The 16,005-nt window shown below is 49.1% G+C and overlaps 1 protein-coding gene across 4 annotated transcripts in view; it reads left to right on the top strand.

The window, feature by feature from the left end:
• The window catches only part of EXD3 (exonuclease 3'-5' domain containing 3), a 251,128-nt gene that overhangs the window by 103,558 nt on the left and 131,565 nt on the right, over positions 1–16,005 (top strand). For all 4 annotated transcript variants that reach the window (XM_031059248.1, XM_005423823.3, XM_031059250.1 and 1 more), the window contains exons 12-15: positions 11,906–12,072; positions 13,552–13,690; positions 14,030–14,243; positions 15,211–15,320. In XM_031059248.1, coding sequence (XP_030915108.1) covers positions 11,906–12,072; positions 13,552–13,690; positions 14,030–14,243; positions 15,211–15,320 — 630 coding nt within the window. The remainder of the gene's footprint in view (positions 1–11,905; positions 12,073–13,551; positions 13,691–14,029; positions 14,244–15,210; positions 15,321–16,005) is intronic.

Genomic DNA, 16,005 nt, shown 5'->3' with positions numbered 1-16,005 from the left:
TTTATTCAGGGATGGGATGGCTTTCATCACTCCAACATCAAGCCCAGACTGGCTCTTTTCCTGGAGGGTGGAAACCTGAACGAGTTTAACCAGCCAACCTGTGGAGTCCCCTGTTAGTACTTATGGACTTCTTTAGCAGGAAATCAAACCACTGGATGATTATTTTGTTCCTTTTGGTCTTAGAAGTCTCAGGGAGGAATCATCAGCTGAAATAAATGTTCATGGTCCCACCTGTGGTGCTGCACATGGTGCTTGTGCCAAGGTGCTGAGCCGCTGGAGCCCAGCAGCTCCCAGTATGGGGGTGTGTGTGAATATGCAGGAGCTGCTCCTGGTCTGGTTTTGCCTGCAATCTGCCAGTTCAACCATCTGCAAAAGAATTGCATTTATCTTTACACAGCTTTAAGCAGCTCCCTAGCAGCTGCCATTGCAGAAAAGAGAAAGTTTGATTTTTCTTTCCCTTTTCCCCTTTGCAGAACAGCTGGTGTTTACATCTGGACTAGTGACAGGTTTCAGGTCTGCTATCTCCTCGGGAAGTCAGGACTGGGGGAATTGCTTTGTTTTGGGTCAGAACTGGCAGGCTTTCTTCCCCCTGTGTCCACTTGTAGCTCCCATTTCTCCTTCTGTTCCTCTCCCTGCATTTTGTCCCCTGTTCAGGGACTGGCAGGAGCTCAGTGGGGGTGACAGTGCTTTGACATTCATTCTGCTTTTTCCCTGTGCCATTTTCTTTCTGTTCACTATTCTTGTTGGAGGTCTCTGGGGAGAGCACACAGCCACAATGTGGTTTAAAGGGAATATTAAACCATGGACAAACTGGAGTTTGTAGTAGGAGGAAAAGTGGGAGGCAAAATATTGATCTCCTTCCGTTTTTCAGTTTGTCATGGGGTCACATATTGATTGGAAGCTGAAATAACACCAGTTACTGGAAAGCAAAAGGATGACTGATGGGGCTGGTGCAGAGAATAGGCACGTCTGTGACCATCTCAGGAGCAGCATCCCGTAATTCCAGGAGCTGGACTCAATGATCCTTGTGGTTCCCTTCCAGCTCAGGATATTCTCATTCCATGACTGTGATTCAGTTCTGCAGCTGTGTTCTGCTTTTGGGAGAGAGCAGGCAAATGTGCACCTGTACTAATGAGGTTTGCACTGCTGGGCTAAAAGAAATGGGAACTTTGCATTGAACAAACCCCCAGCTGCTGTGGGAGAAGCACACAGGAAAAGGCAAACATGCAGCGTATTCTGTGCCTCCCCAGCTAAGGAAGAGTCTGTCAAAGGATGACGTGTACAGTTAAATGTAAACACTTCCAACTACTTCCTGCATGGCTTAGCCTGTGTTAATTCTCTGTAAGACCTGGAGGGCTGGTGTGTCTACTGTAATTGTAGTAGTTTTATTTATAACAAATCCAGCCATTGCTAGATAAATAAATTGTGGTTAAACACAAAGACGCTGATGAATTCTGGTGTAATATTACAGTAGGTACAAAGAAGCCAAGAAAAACTGCCATAATTTGCTGTCCAATCTACCAAATTGTCAAAAATGTCCAAATAATTCTAAAAGTCAGCTAAAATTTCTCTGGAGTGATGTAAGATGTGTTTGTTCAATAACTTTAGAAAATCAGCCCCCATTTACTGAAGTGTGGATCTACAGGGCCAAGCTGGGGATTGACAGAGCTGGGTATCGATTCTGCTTCAGGGAGAAATTGGCAAGGGATGCTTGGAAAGTCCAGGACTTCAGTCTTAAAGCTGATGGCCAAATACCCTTAATGTGCAAACTAATTAAGTACTGGAGAGTGAAGAGAGGAAACTAGAGAGAACACACTGGGGAGGAAAAATCTCCTTTAAATTGTTTTGGTGTGTTAGAGATACATTCTGACCTTAGCCCCCTGCCACCAGCCAGGGCCAGCGTGCTGCTAAGCACTGTAATTACATTTCTGTCACTAGCAGGCATTCACTCGGCAGCACAGCTTCATCAGAAGGAGATTTGGTATGGTATAAAAAAGAGCTAATTGGCTTATGGCTGTAGGTTGAGAGGTCAGGGTTAGATTAAGGAGTTAAGAGCATCAGTGAGCTGTTCAACTCCACTGGGGTGTGCTGGGGGAGGTTTAGTTCTGCCAAGTGGGAAAAGCATCCTAGGAGTACGAAACTGTACAGGAATGATGATCACGTAAAACCTTATAGGAACATGTGGAACATACCAGGTCCTTAAAATCAACATCAGGAGTGGTGTCCAGGATACCTGTTAGTGACTGCAAACTGCAGCAAATACAGGGTAGAAATCACAGAATCCCAGACTGGTTTGAGTTAGAAGGGACTTTAAAAATTATCTTGTTCAAACTTCCTTGCCATGGGCAGGGACACCTTCCCACTAGCCCCGTCCAGCCTGACCTTGGACACTTCCAGGGAGCCAGGGGCAGCACAGGGAAGAATTTCTCCCTAATATCTAATAAAAATCTTCCTTCTGTCAGTTTAAAACTGTTCCCCCTCACCCTCTCACTGCCTCTGTATAAAGTCACTCTGTCCTTTCTATAAGCTCCCTTCAGGTACCAAAGGACCATAACAAGCTCTGCCCAGAGCCTTCTCTTCTCCCAGCTGAGCAACCCCAACTCCTGTTTGTATTCCACAGAGTAAAAATGAGGACAGGCTCACTTCAAACAGGCAACTCCTCGTGTTCCTTTTGCTCCAGGATCAAGGGAGCCCTATCAAGAGCCCTGACACTGCCTGTGCAGCCAAACAGGGAAAGGCAGGGGGGAAGATGGGAATGGAGCTTGCCTGCTTCCCAGAGTAGCACAGAAGGAGAGGATGGATTCACTGATAAAAACCAAAGCAGACAAGGGCTCTGCATGTGCTCTGTTTGCAGGTGGGAGCCAGTTCTTACCTGCAGCTCCATGGCAGGAGCCCCACAATGCTCTCGCCCCACAGGAGCTGCTGTGAGCTGGGGCTGTGCAGGTGTGGGGGCTCTGTTTGCCCAGTGTCACTAAGTTTTCAGCCTTCACACACACACAGACCCTCTCTGCCCTTCTTACCCAGCCAGCAGTAAAACGATCCAGCCATTCAATAATCATCCCAGATTATTTAAACCCTCTGTAATCGATCGGTCCCTGTCTGAGTGCTCACTGATAGATATTGGCTTCTAAAGCCTGTGCAAATCAGCTGCCTTGCACACTGATAATCAGGCTGCTGGCAATTGATAGTTTGGCTGTATTCTACTTTTAGGCAAGATTAGTTCCCCAGTTCCCTGCCAAGAAGAGAACCACATAAACAGAGGATTGTTTAGAAACAAAAAAGTTCCTCTTGACAGAGAAGTCATGTAAATGGGAAGAAACAGGAAACTAATCTTCCCTTGTTCACTCTGAAAGAATGCGTATCTCTGAGGAATGTTGTAATTATGGATTTAGGAAATCAGTCCAATTTGCCAGGGTGTGAATTTCAGAGTTCATTCAGTCAACCCTCTCAAGCATTTCTCCTTCAGAACAAAAACCACCAGGAGCTAAAGTGTAGCAAAAGAGATTAAAGTAGAGAAAAATCGACTGCCAAGCTTTGCTTTTGGGAAAGATCTTGCACAGATACTGATTATTGCTTTGGCTTTGAGCCAGGGAGGTTTGGGCATGGCAGAACAGAAATCAGTGGTAACTTATGTTTGTCCTGTGGGCATCTCTTTTCCATACACTAATGATGGGAAGAATTTGTGCTCCTGAGCAAGTATTTCCATTGTCAGGATTTTTGCTTATTTACTTTGAAGGCTTTCCTAAATAGAAAAGAGGAGACTTTTTTCCTAAATGGAGTCTATGCATTCTTATGATGTATGTGACTGGGCATGGGAACACTTACTGGAGTTATTGGTGGGTAAAGTGCACACTGGATTAGCTCATTAGGGTTAATGCCAGGGCTCCAAACCAACTGAGAAGTGTTGGAGTGACCTTGGCTCACGCACATCCCGACAAGCAAGTGAGCTCCATGTTTTTTGAAAATACTCGCCCTGTGAGTTCAGGTCCCAGCAGAAGCACAGAGGCAGTGGTTTCACTCCTTCACACACCTGCAGCTCTGGCAGCCCCGCGGTGACGTGGAGCTGCAGGGCCCTGTTCCTGTCCCCACAGTGGGCCCGGCTGTGGCAGCACGTGGAATTCCACGCTCTGTGGAATTCCTGCAGACAGATTCTGCAGCACAAGTCGATGTCACACGTTGCTGCTAAGCTGGAATTTGGAATGCTCAGATTGGATATGCACCCTTCGGGCAGCCCCAGAGCTTAGCAGAGAGCTGTATTTTCCTTGTGCAAGTCTCCATGCTCCAGGATACAAACCAGAGGAGAGTTCTGGCATGGTGACTTCTGTAGAACATTTATGGAAGTGCCTAGATTGTAAAAACCTTCTGAGGCTGGAAAGCCCAGAGAAGCGGTGTTTGGTGACAGTAGGCTCAAGCTCAGTGACGCTCAGCAGCAGTGCAGGTCACGCAGTACACAATGGGAGCCTCCACTTCCTTAAACTGGAGAGCAGGATCTGCCATTGGTCCCATGACACTTCCTTCCTGTGCATGTGTGTGTGTGTGTGAGTGTGTGTGTGTATGTGTGTGTGACACGATGACAAAAGGCAAGGAGATAAATGCTACTTCAAAATACACTGGGAAGATAAGGGTTGCCAGTTTGTCTTCAATGCACTGTGTCATTGGGCTTAGACAAAGCATCTACTGTGATAAGTAACACAGTACTCTGCTCTGAAAGAGTTTGGCCAATTTCCCCATCCTCATTCATCTTCAGTCTTGCCAAGTGCTGGAGCGCTCCCAGAAAATATCTCCAGCCTGCCATCGTGGGACCGAGGTGTGAGAAACCTGGAAGCATATCAAAAATCTGTGGCTTCTGTATTCAGACCAAGTCCTTGGTCCTTTGCTGATCCCTAGGATGAATAATATTCAACAGCTCTGGGGCCGGGGTTAGGTTAGAATTCAGAAGGTGACTCTGCAGTGGTTGTGAGAAAGAGATTTTGGGAGGAAGCATAGATCCTCAGGACAGAGTTCACACAGAAGAGAAGGGAAAAGAAATTATATCTGAAAAAGCAAATAGGGTAAAGTTACCTTAGTCTATTTGCTATGTAATTGTATTTTGGGGGGTTATGGATGTCATACAGTTACTTTTCTCTTCAAACAAAAGTTATTTTAGTGGGGTTAGTTGGATACTACAGCTCATTGCAGAGCTACACCTGTGCCATTCCCTGACCAGGTAAGTGGAGGGGATAACAAGTATTGCAGGTGAGTTGTGATTTTGTGCATCAGCATACCTGGAGTTGTGGGATGTAATTGAGGAAAATGAGATAGTTGTGGGCTAAAATAAGAGGTTATGATCTGGGAAAATCCCCACAGTGTCAGGCTATGCTGACACTGCTGAACAAGACCAGGAATTGATCAGTGGCCCCAAAGACAAGTGCCACTGCTGACTGGTCCCAGCACAGCCTCAGGCTGCCTTCCTCTGGGAATCTGTCTGAAGTCTGCAGTGACAGAAGCAATGGGACAAGATCCCTTCCCTGAAACCTTCTGTGCAGTAGCAGTGGCCAAATGGGCAGTAAGAGCTGATTTTCTAGGACAGCATTTTCAGTCAGTGGGGAGTGGGATCCAGAATGAGGATGAGCTTTGCTATCTCACAGATGTACCATGGTGTCCTCTTTATCCAGAAGCCTGTCCTGAAGTGTCTGGGGGATTCTGTGCCAGATGGTTCCTTGGGCACATGGGAGCAATGTCTCTGTACAGTATTGCACCTTCCCTCTTAAACCTGTTAAATATCTATTGGGGAGTTTTTGGATGGATATCAGGAAAGGTTCTTCCCCCAGAGGGTGCTGGGCACTGCCCCAAGGCTGCCAGAGCTCCAGGAGCCTTTGGACAGCGCTGCCAGGGATGCCCAGGGTGGGGTTGTTGGGGTGTCTGGGCAGGGACAGGGGTTGGACTTTCTGATTCTTGTGGGTTCCTTCCAGCTCAGGACATTCCATGGTCCTCCATTTCTGTCTGGGTTTGTGCTTTGTCCAGCCAGTTACCATTACTATCCACTACTGAAGCTACTGAAGTGAAATCTGGGAATGATCATGCCAGATTCAGTTCAGTGAAACATCCTGTTTGGAGCTTTTCATCTCTGTGGAGGGAAGAGTCCATGCCCTGTGCCGTGGGGCTGCTGTCAGCAGCAGGTTCATCTGTTCCGTGGCTCTGTGAGCTGTGTGTGGAGGATATCCAGCAATGTGCTGAAGGAAATGGTCTCAACTTCTTGCTCATGTTTTTTTGAAAATACTCTCTCTCCAGATCTGCCTCTGAAAGCTGCATTGGTTCTTTCTTTCTGCTCTGTACCTGCTCACATCTATGGCAGCCAGAACAGATTTTGGAGACACAATGACTTCATCTGTTGAAAATGAATTACTTCCCTCGGGGGCTGCCTGACAAAAATTTGGAAGGCATCCCAGTGCAGGAAATGTATTTGGATCTCTGTGTAGTATTGTTGAGTATGATCAGGACCATCCTGTATTCTGGGTAAATGAGATCTTGGGTGTTCTTCGCCCGGGAGGTGCTTGGGACTTGAAAGCAGCAGTTGCTGCAAGAAGCTGCCCGTCTGTGTGGGGAGGAGCCTGGGGAATGCAGGGCACTGCTAATCACACAATCAGAGCCTCATTTCAGTTTGAAATTAGCTCTTCTCAGAGCTCATCTCTGCCCTCCTGCTCAGACCAGGGCCAGCTTTGTGGGACAAGGTGTTGCTGTGCCCTGCCTGGTTCCACTGCCCCACTGGGCCTGTTGCAGTGCTTAGCCACTCTCAGTGTCTCATTTTTTTACTTTTCGGCCTGGCTGGAATTTCTGTGAGGATCTGACTCCATCTTTTCTATGGTCCCTCCTGATAAAACTGAAAAAGGGATTATATTCCCCTACATCCAGCCAGGACTTCCCTATGCTGAACAAGCCCTGCTCCCTCAGCCTCTCCGTGTGCTTCAACCCAGTGACCATCTCATGGGATCCCAGCATGGTTTGGGTTGGAAGAGACCTTTAAAGCCCCTGTGGGGGTGAGCTTTATCAGAGAAGCTGTGTGGTGTGACTCTTCGGGCTGCCACTTGGCCGTGGCTGTGTGAGGCACACAGGAACATGGAGCAGATGCATCCTGTCACACAATATTGTTCAGCTGCTCACCACAAACCAGCAGCTTCCTCCAGGTTGCCCAGAACAATCAGCTCCCTGTGAGGAGCCCCAGTACAGAGGCAAGCTGACTTTAAGAGTTGCCTTTGCCTTGATGCCTGCCAGTGATATCCTAAGTTAGACTCCTCTGAATTGCCTTTGGAAGAGGCACCGGCGGCCGGAAGCCGAGTGTCCGGATTCACCAAGCAGGAGGAGGTGCTGTGAACGTGCCCCAGGGAGCCGAGCCCGCCCCGGGGAGCCGCAGTGCCGCAGCTTTGTGCAGGACGATCGGGCCCCTTCCCCGCCATTGATGTGGTAATGGCTGCCGAGCTCGGGAGTGTGGCTCCGGCAGTGACGCACTGATCGCTATCTGAAAACCGGGCTGCGAGGCTCTCAATGGAGCCTATTTTGCTCTTCTCCAGTTCATAAATTAGTGCCCAGTGCCTGTGAGCGAGAGAGCAGCTCCAATGATGAGAAAGCAGCATGTTCTCAGGGTGTTCTCAGGCTCTGGCTGTGGGTGGTGGCTGTGGGTGGTGGCCGGGGCCGAGTGACTGCTGCTTTCACAGGAAACCTTGCTCAGGACGCACTGGAGGGAAAGTTGGCCTCTTGTATCCAAGGGAGAGGAATTCCCCTCTCCACCCTGCCCTTCTGAGACCCCACGTGGAGCACAGTGTCCAGCTTTGGGGTCTTCAGCATCACAAGGGCACTGACCTGTTGGAGAGTCCCGAGGAGGCCACAGAGATGGTCTGGAGCCCCTCTGCTCTGAAGCCAGGCTGGTAGAGCTGGGGGTGTCCCGCCCAAGGAGGAGAAGCTCCAGGGAAACCTTATTGTGACCTTTTGAGACTTGAGGGGGGTTTGTAGGAGAGGGAGAGGGACTTTACATGGGCAGACAGTGACAAGACAAAGGGAAATGGCCTTAAACTGAAGGAGGGCAGGATTATAATAGACATTAGGGAGAAATCCTTCCCTGTGAGGGTGGGCAGGCCCTGGCACAGGGTGCCCAGAGCAGCTGTGGCTGCCGCTGCATCCCTGGAAGTGTCCAAGGCTAGGTTGGATGGGGCTTGGAGCAACCTGGGATAGTGGAAGGTGTTCCTTCCCATGGCAGGGGGGTTGGACCTGGATGGACTTTAAGATCACTTCCAACCCGAACCATTCTGGAATTCCAGAATGTCTGTAGGCTCTCCAGAAGATCCACCTCCCATTAGGGAACAGGCTGTTGTCCTGCTCTGAGCTGGCTCTGAGGGTCCCAGCTCCATCCTTATGCTTCAAGGAGTTCCCTTCAGTGACATCTGATGGTGACACTGCAGCATCTCCCCATGCAGCACAAATGATGGAAACTTTGAAAAAGAAACCTCGAGCACAAATACAATGAAGTTGCAGTGACAGTACCACAGTGGCATGTTCAGGGAGTGTTTAAGCACAGCTGTCTGTACCTGCCACACCACAGGGAACTCAGCAGTGCTCTCAGTGCCTTCAACTACTGACAGGGATTTGTCCTTTTCAAGCCTGGCTTTCTTTTTCCCCTTTTAAAATTGCTGACTTTAAAATATTCTCCTTGACATTTTCTCTACACTAGCAGGAGGGGGTTTTGTTGGTTCTGGAAGCACTTGAAAACAGGGGAAATTGGCCAAGACATTCAAAAGTTAAATTAAAATCTGACTCTGCAAATAGCCAATGTCAGTGGTGTGAATAGCGTCCCTCTTTGGGAAAAGATGTTGAGGCAAAGGGCAGAATTGGCTGGGACTGAAATACAGCTTAACACATACAGATAAAACTGATCTAGGGTTGGATAGGGTGATTTCTAAGGGAGATATTGGATATTTGGTTTCAAAATTATTGAGATGAATGGAGAAATGGTTGATGGGTTAAGGTCAGGACATTGCTGAGCTTGCCCTGCGTGGTTGGTGTGAGCTTTGTGAAGCCTTGGTGGTGAGAACAGGATTTACGGGTAGGAAATCTGCAGCCATCACTGTGGAAAGCTTTAATCATGGGTTATTGTTGGTGTCAGGGGTTTCTGTGTGTTCCTATGGATTAAAGAATGTATGATATGTCTAGAATTCCAAGAGGGATGTAAACAAGCCTCGTACTCTGTAGAATCTTTTCCTGCTTGGAGGTGTTGCTAATGTTGATCAGAGCACCCGTGCCAATTTCCTCTTGAGAAGTGTTCATTTACTGACAGTAAAGCACATGAAATGTCATCCCTGGTGAAACATTACTCTCTGCGTCTGTGCCCACATCTCTGGGGCCAAAGTTTCCACATTCTTGCCTCTTGCAGAGCTGTTGCGGTGGAAGCCTTTCCCCTTTGGAGCAATGTTGGTTTTTTTCAGTAAAAAGACAAACAAAGCTATTTTCTGTTTCAGAATGCAAGATGGGATATCTCTGGAGAGATTAACCTTCTTTACAGAGTTGTTTTTTCTGGTTGAAAGAAGAAATCTGTTATCATTAAAATAATATTAAAAAAATCTGCACCTCATTATTTCCAGAAATAAAGCTGCCACAATGAGATTTATTAAGAATTGACTTGGGGTGAACTGAAGAGACTCCAACACCAAAGAGTTCATGTTTTAGAAAAAAGACAGGAAGACAATAGGATGGACACAGGGGGAGCAAGAAAAGGGAATTGCTCTGCAATGTTAGTAAGAAAATATGTTCTTTTGGGGAAGGACTCTGAGAAGTGGCTTGGCAGATGTGCAGGAGGGTTTAACTCAGCCCCTCTTCACATGTTCAGTGCTTGTCTGAGCTCAGTCACAGAAGGCAAAGAGGAGAGAGAGGCACAAAGGTCAGGACTGGCATGGCCAGGGGAAGTATAGAGGACAAGAAGCATGAGCAGGAGAATGTGTCCTGTCCTTTTCCTGCCCTGCCCCTTCCCTCCTGTGCCTGAGCCCCTGGGGAGCTGCTGGACCCCTGTCCTGTTCCCCCGGGCTCCTGGTGTGCCCCCAGCCCCTTGGGAACAGCAGTAAAACTGTACCTCCACATACCCATGAGAAGAGCTGTGGTTTGGCATTTGGCAGTCTCCGGGGTGCAGACAGAGTGCTGAGGCAGCAGTTTTTGTGAGCAGGCTGCTGCTACCTGGGGTGCCAGATCCCTCCAAGCTGTTCTGAGCCTCTGCCCCCTTCTGCACCTCTGGGTGGGGGTCATTCCTTTTTTCTCCTTGGCTTTCTGTTTCCCTTCCTTTTTACCTTGGGGCCATCAACAGATTTGTTTCCTGATCTCTGTGTCTGCTTTGAAGACAAATTCTCACCTTTTAGTTACTGAAGGAATGTGAGGAATGAGACCCCATGGCCACAGCCTCCCACCCAGCTGGGAGCTGTTCCTACATGCTGGGCAGAGGGAGCAAGGTGCTGCCCTCCCTGGGAACAGGCTGGGGCCCCTGAGCAGTGTGGGTGGGCAGTGTCAGGCAGATGGCAGCGGTGTGGGGATGGACTTCCAGTGCAGATCTGAGCATTTTACTCCTCTGAAATTCTCATTTGTAGTGCCGGTCCTAGAGCTACAGGTCCTGGGCCACCATATTGGGTTTCAGCTTGCTTTAGCAGTTTTCTTGACAATATTAACTTCAAGGGCATATCCATGACTAGGTCAGAGAGGAGAAGTTGCTACGTGGCTGTGGGCGCTCCAGGATGTTTGCAGCACATGTGGGCTGGCTGGGGAGGAGGGGGAGAAGCTCCCACCCCAGGGAGCTGGTGTGACCCTCAGTGTTACTCTCTTTATATTTCCTCTTACACCTGCACCTCTCAGAGGTGGGCAAGGCAGAAGAGCTCTGGTGCATCCAGCTGTCATCGACTGTCACTGCCCCTTGCAAGTGGCTGCTGATCCCTGCCAGCATGGGCACTGTGCCATGCTCTGGCCAGAGCTGGGGTTTGAACCACAGGCAGGGTGAGTTTGTGCTGGTGTCCCCAGGCTCTGCAGTGGGCCAAGGCACTTCCCTTCCTTCAGGGAACAGCTGGGAGCAGGAAATATCCTAAAGTGCCCTCCCTGTTTGCAATTGTAAACACAGGGAGTGACACAGTGACACCTGAGAGTGCATTTGTCCCAAAGCAATAATCCAGTTCTCACCTTCACAGGGGCCTTGAACAGACACAGAGGGAAGAACTCCTTTATGCAATCATTGTTCACCCCAGCTGGATGTGGGACTCGCATAGCATATTTCATCCAGCTGAATTCCAGTGCAGGGTGACACCGCTGCCAGCCTGGACTGACCCGTGGCTGTACCTGGTGCTGGGGGTCCCAGAGCCCCCATCTCACAGCACTGGGGGGAGGAGGCTGGAGGGTGATGTCAGCCTTTTCCTGGCTCTGAACACCACTCAGGAAAGCTTTGCTGATGTGCCCTCCCTGCCCTATGGATGACTAGCAATCCCATCCATAGTCACCTATGGATGACTGGCAATCACAACAATCCCTGCAAATACTTCCAAGGACGGAGGAGACTCCACACCACCATCTGCCCTGGAGACACAGCAAATGTCTATCCTAAGAAAGCCATCCCAAAGATGCTCCAGGGTCTGGAGTCCCTCTGCTCTGAAGACAGGCTGGGAGAGCTGGGGGTGCTCACCTGGAGAAGGCTTTAAGGAGACATTTCAGTACTTAAAGGGGGCCAATAAAAAAGATGAGGACAGAGTTATTAGCAGGACCTATTGCAACAGAACTTGAGCTGATGGTTTTGAACTGAAATAGGGGAGATTCAGACTAGATATAAGGAATACGGTTTTTACAACGAGGGTGCCTCCTGGGAGGGGGGATGGAAGTTGCACTGACAGTCTGCTCTCCCCTCCTGCCCTTGCAGAGCACAGTTGGGGAGAACCGGTGGCTCCAAGCACACCTGGTGCAGTCGCTGCTCCGCCACTGCGACGCGCGCGGGGCAGCGCGGTGGGCGCAGCACTGCCAGGTGCCCCCCGAGATGCTGCCTCAGGCTGTGGCTGAGGAGCTTCAGAAGCTGCACATCCAGGACAGGTAAATCCTCTCTTTGGTGCCTTTTCCATGCAGATTGCTTGTCATACAAACACTGTGTATTTGCTTAAACTTGTCTGCTGTGATGCATCCATGGGGACAGAGTTTTGCAAAGATTTCCTCCATATACTTGGATCCCATTGTGGCCCTGCACACACTGCGTTTGTTTGTCATAAGCCTGGAAATGTCTGTGAAAGGGGCATTTTAAACTCATCCTGAGTACACAGAAGCTCTGTGAGACTGCTTCATGCTGCTGAGGGTTCTTACACTTCTTCTGCCAGATCAACAGTGCAAATATTCATCTATTTCACTGAGGTGATTGCAGATCTGTCAAAGTTTTACTAGTCATTATTTTTCAATGCTGATGATTTTGGGAAGGTCTCACAGATGGGCTTGAACTGTTCATGTTCAGGGATCCTGGTTTTGTGGATCTGCTCTTTCTCCTCGTGCAGATCTGCACTTGTTCAAGTGCTGTGTCACCTCAGGAAATACAATACAGATGTAATCACCCTCAAAACACTTCTCCAGAGGGTCCGCAGCTTTTTTGGAGCACAGGAAGCTCTTGTCTGTCTTGGACATGCTCCTGCCTCGCTCCAAAGCACTGCCAGAGCTGCCCTCCTCCTCCTCCCTCCTGAAACCACAGCAGCCGCCAGTTGGGAGCCAGGAGGTTTTTCCATGAGGGATAAGCCCTCAAAACACAAAGGGGTGATTGCAGGTGTGGGGCTGAGCCACAGACTGTGCATCCAGAGATAAAACCCATCACTACACCTCTGTGCTGTGGGAATCCTGTGCTGTGGGGGGAAGGCAGGTGAGGGTGTGCTTTGCCCTGCGTGAGGAGCTGGGATGGATTAATGAATCCCTTTGTACTGCAGTTTACTCATCCAGTCATGATACCTGCTGTGGTAGCTGCTATAAAGTCAGCAGAGCCATGAAACCCCATAAAACAGTCTGGCTGCCCTGTCTATTGAGCAACACAGCCACAGGTTCCCAGAGGGAGCTCACACTGCACACAACAAGGTGGCACCAGCATATAAATGACATCATCTGTCTCTGGTCACACCACACAGGGCTCCTGAGCTTTGCAGGTGAGAATATTCCAGGAGACCTGAGGCTGCACACCTTCATTAAATATTTTACACAAATATTGACTTCCCCATGCACACAAACCCACAGGAAATGCAGGGAGAGCTGCTCTGCTGCAAAATTGGGCACATAGCCTCCCAAACATAAGGTTACTAATAGTTTCCCAAATAATGAACCACTTCATGTCTCTATGGGAAAGAGACTAACGGAAATGTGTGATCTGTCCCAGGGAGCTGGATCTTTTTGATTAGTTTCTTTTCTCTGAGAAAGAGCTGAGTGTCATGGGGAGAGAGAGGGTCAGGGTAAAATAAGGGGAGTAAAACTTGACCCTCTCGTTCCAGTCCAGGATTTCCTCCTGGCTTTCCATGGCTTCAGACTGTTGCATCTGATTCTGTGCAGGGTAGAAGAGGTTACAAAAGCAGATAATTATGAGGCCAGTAAGAAGAAGGATTATTACCAGCTTCCTATTCCACGGGAAAATATTCACTTTCTGCAGACATGGGAGGAGACACTGCAGTGCTGGGAGAAGGTGCTGCAGGTGAGTGCTACCTGGGATTGGCCTGGCAGGGTCATGGAGCTGGAACTACATGTCAGGCTGAGACACAGAGTTGGATGTGGCCACTGCCATCCACTGCCTACCTCCCCAAGCCAAGAACAGCTGCTCCTTTAGGCGGGTCTGATTTGGGGAAGGTGTTAGGAATTGTGCCAGGGAAGGTTCCCGTGGGTGACACAGGTGCTATGAGAGTTCCCTCTGTGTGTGGCAGTTTGCACAAAGAGCTGCAGGTGCTGGGGAGGAAATGTTTATGTCCTGGACAGATTCTTCAGGCTCCTCTCAAGCACAGGCAGGCTCTGGGTGCAGAAAGTGTCTGTGTTGCAGGCTGGGCAGGTCGTTGGTGTGGACATGGAGTGGAAGCCTTCCTTTGGCATGGTGGGGAAGCCCCGTGTTGCCCTCCTGCAACTTGCACTGAAGGATGAGGTGTTCCTGTTGGACCTGCCACGGCTCCTCGAGCAAGCTGAGGCTGAGGGGGAAAAGGAGAAGCTTCCCCATTTCATCCAGATGCTCTATTCAGATGCAGCCATCACTAAACTAGGTAACACCCCTCTCTCTTCCCCACCTCGGGACTTCGCACCGCCTGTTTTGTCATCTTTGTCATTCCTAGATCCTCTTGGTGTTGTCATTCCCTAAATCCACTTGCCATGAAACCAGCTTTTGTAGCCCTGAGTGTTCAGGCACTTCCAGGCCAGGAAACAGTGACTGGTGTAACTGGGAGTGATAGAAATACAGGATCACAGAATCACAGAAAATCCTGAGCTGGAAGGGACCCACCAGGATCCCCCAGCCCAGCCCCTGTCCCTGCCCAGCCCCCCCACAACCCCACCCTGTCCATCCCTGGCAGCGCTGTCCAAAGGCTCCTGGAGCTCTGGCAGCCTCGGGGCCGTGCCCATTCCCTGGGCAGCCTGGGCAGTGCCAGCACCCTCTGGGGGAAGAACCTTGCCCTGAGCTCAGCCTGAGCTGCCCTGACACAGGTCCATGCCATTGTATCTCCCCATTTCAGGTCAGATCCAGGATTCCTGATATAACTTGCACTCTCAGACTTGGGATTGTGCTAGCTCTGTACTAATCCCCAGCTGACACCCAGCCTTCAGTGGTTCAGGTAATCCTGGTGGGCAGAGCTGTCAGGGTGTGTGTGCTGTCCCAGAGTTGCTGTGCTGGACACCAGAGATCTCTGAACTACCATACATGGTTTTTGGAAGCTTTTATCAGGAGCTGCTAAACCTGGATTTCAAAGGCAAATTCATAAATACCTTTCCCAGATTTTAAGTAAGTTGATCTTAAACTCAGCATTTTTCATGCACCTCTCTTTTCCCTTGATCTGCAGAAGTGTCTCTTGGGAACAGAAGAGACAGGACCCAGTCTTGCTCCCTGCTTGAACAGTCTTCCCACCAATGCTTATAAATATTTTGTCAGCATTTTGATTCTGAACTAGAAGAAGCTGCAGTGCAGTAAGTGTGATTTGAGTTTTCCTACCTGTGTGATTTGGGCTTCTTTTGCTCCAGGTTATGGGATGTCTGGAGACCTCAGCAGCCTTGCAGCCACATGTTCTGCTCTGAAAGACACAGAGAAGCAAATGCAAGGTGTGGTGGATCTTCTTGCAGTGGACAAACAAGTAAGGATAAACACATGAAGATGTGGGAAATGGTGTCTCCTGCATGTGCTGGTGGATAACTGTCCTGAATCTACAGCACTGTCTGTTTGCATCCTGGATTGGCAGGGAGATGGCTACATGAGTAAAGAGGCCATTTGCTCCAGATGGTTTGAGGTGTTGGGATTCTGTAAAGGAAGACAGAAGTATTTTGTTTTCATCAACTAAAATGTTAAAGCTTATGTTACTGACAGCTTTTTCATAGCTTTTATAGAAGCTGTGAAAAGCTCTTGGAGACCGAGCTCCATTCAGCTAGGACAAGGTTTATCAGCACAAGTTATACTTAGGAAGAGGAGGTTCTTGTAGAAATTCTGCTACTCCAAGGCCATGAATTATTGAAGTAGATATGGTGGAGTTAATGATTTGTACAGAACTCTGATGTTCCTAGGAGGGCTGCGGGTGGGTTCAGCACAGGAATTTCTGGTCAGCTGAAGCACAGCTGTCCCTGAATTTGCACACAGGAGCTTTCAGCAGTCCACAAAAATGTTCAGCATAACCATTTTAATGGGTAAAATGTAAGTGTTTTTGAGGCTGTGGGTTGAGGTGAAGCAGATCTTTGGGATTGATAGCTTAACCTGGGAAGTGTTGCATGGCTGACATAGCTGCCAACAGTCATTGCCTCAGTTTAAGCTGAGAAATGGCAGCTGCA

This window comes from Geospiza fortis, unplaced genomic scaffold, assembly GCF_000277835.1.
Source record: "Geospiza fortis unplaced genomic scaffold, GeoFor_1.0 scaffold85, whole genome shotgun sequence".
Lineage (NCBI taxonomy): Eukaryota > Metazoa > Chordata > Aves > Passeriformes > Thraupidae > Geospiza > Geospiza fortis.
The sequence above is the reverse complement of the archived record's forward strand: the minus strand, read 5'-3'. Positions and strand labels throughout refer to the sequence as shown.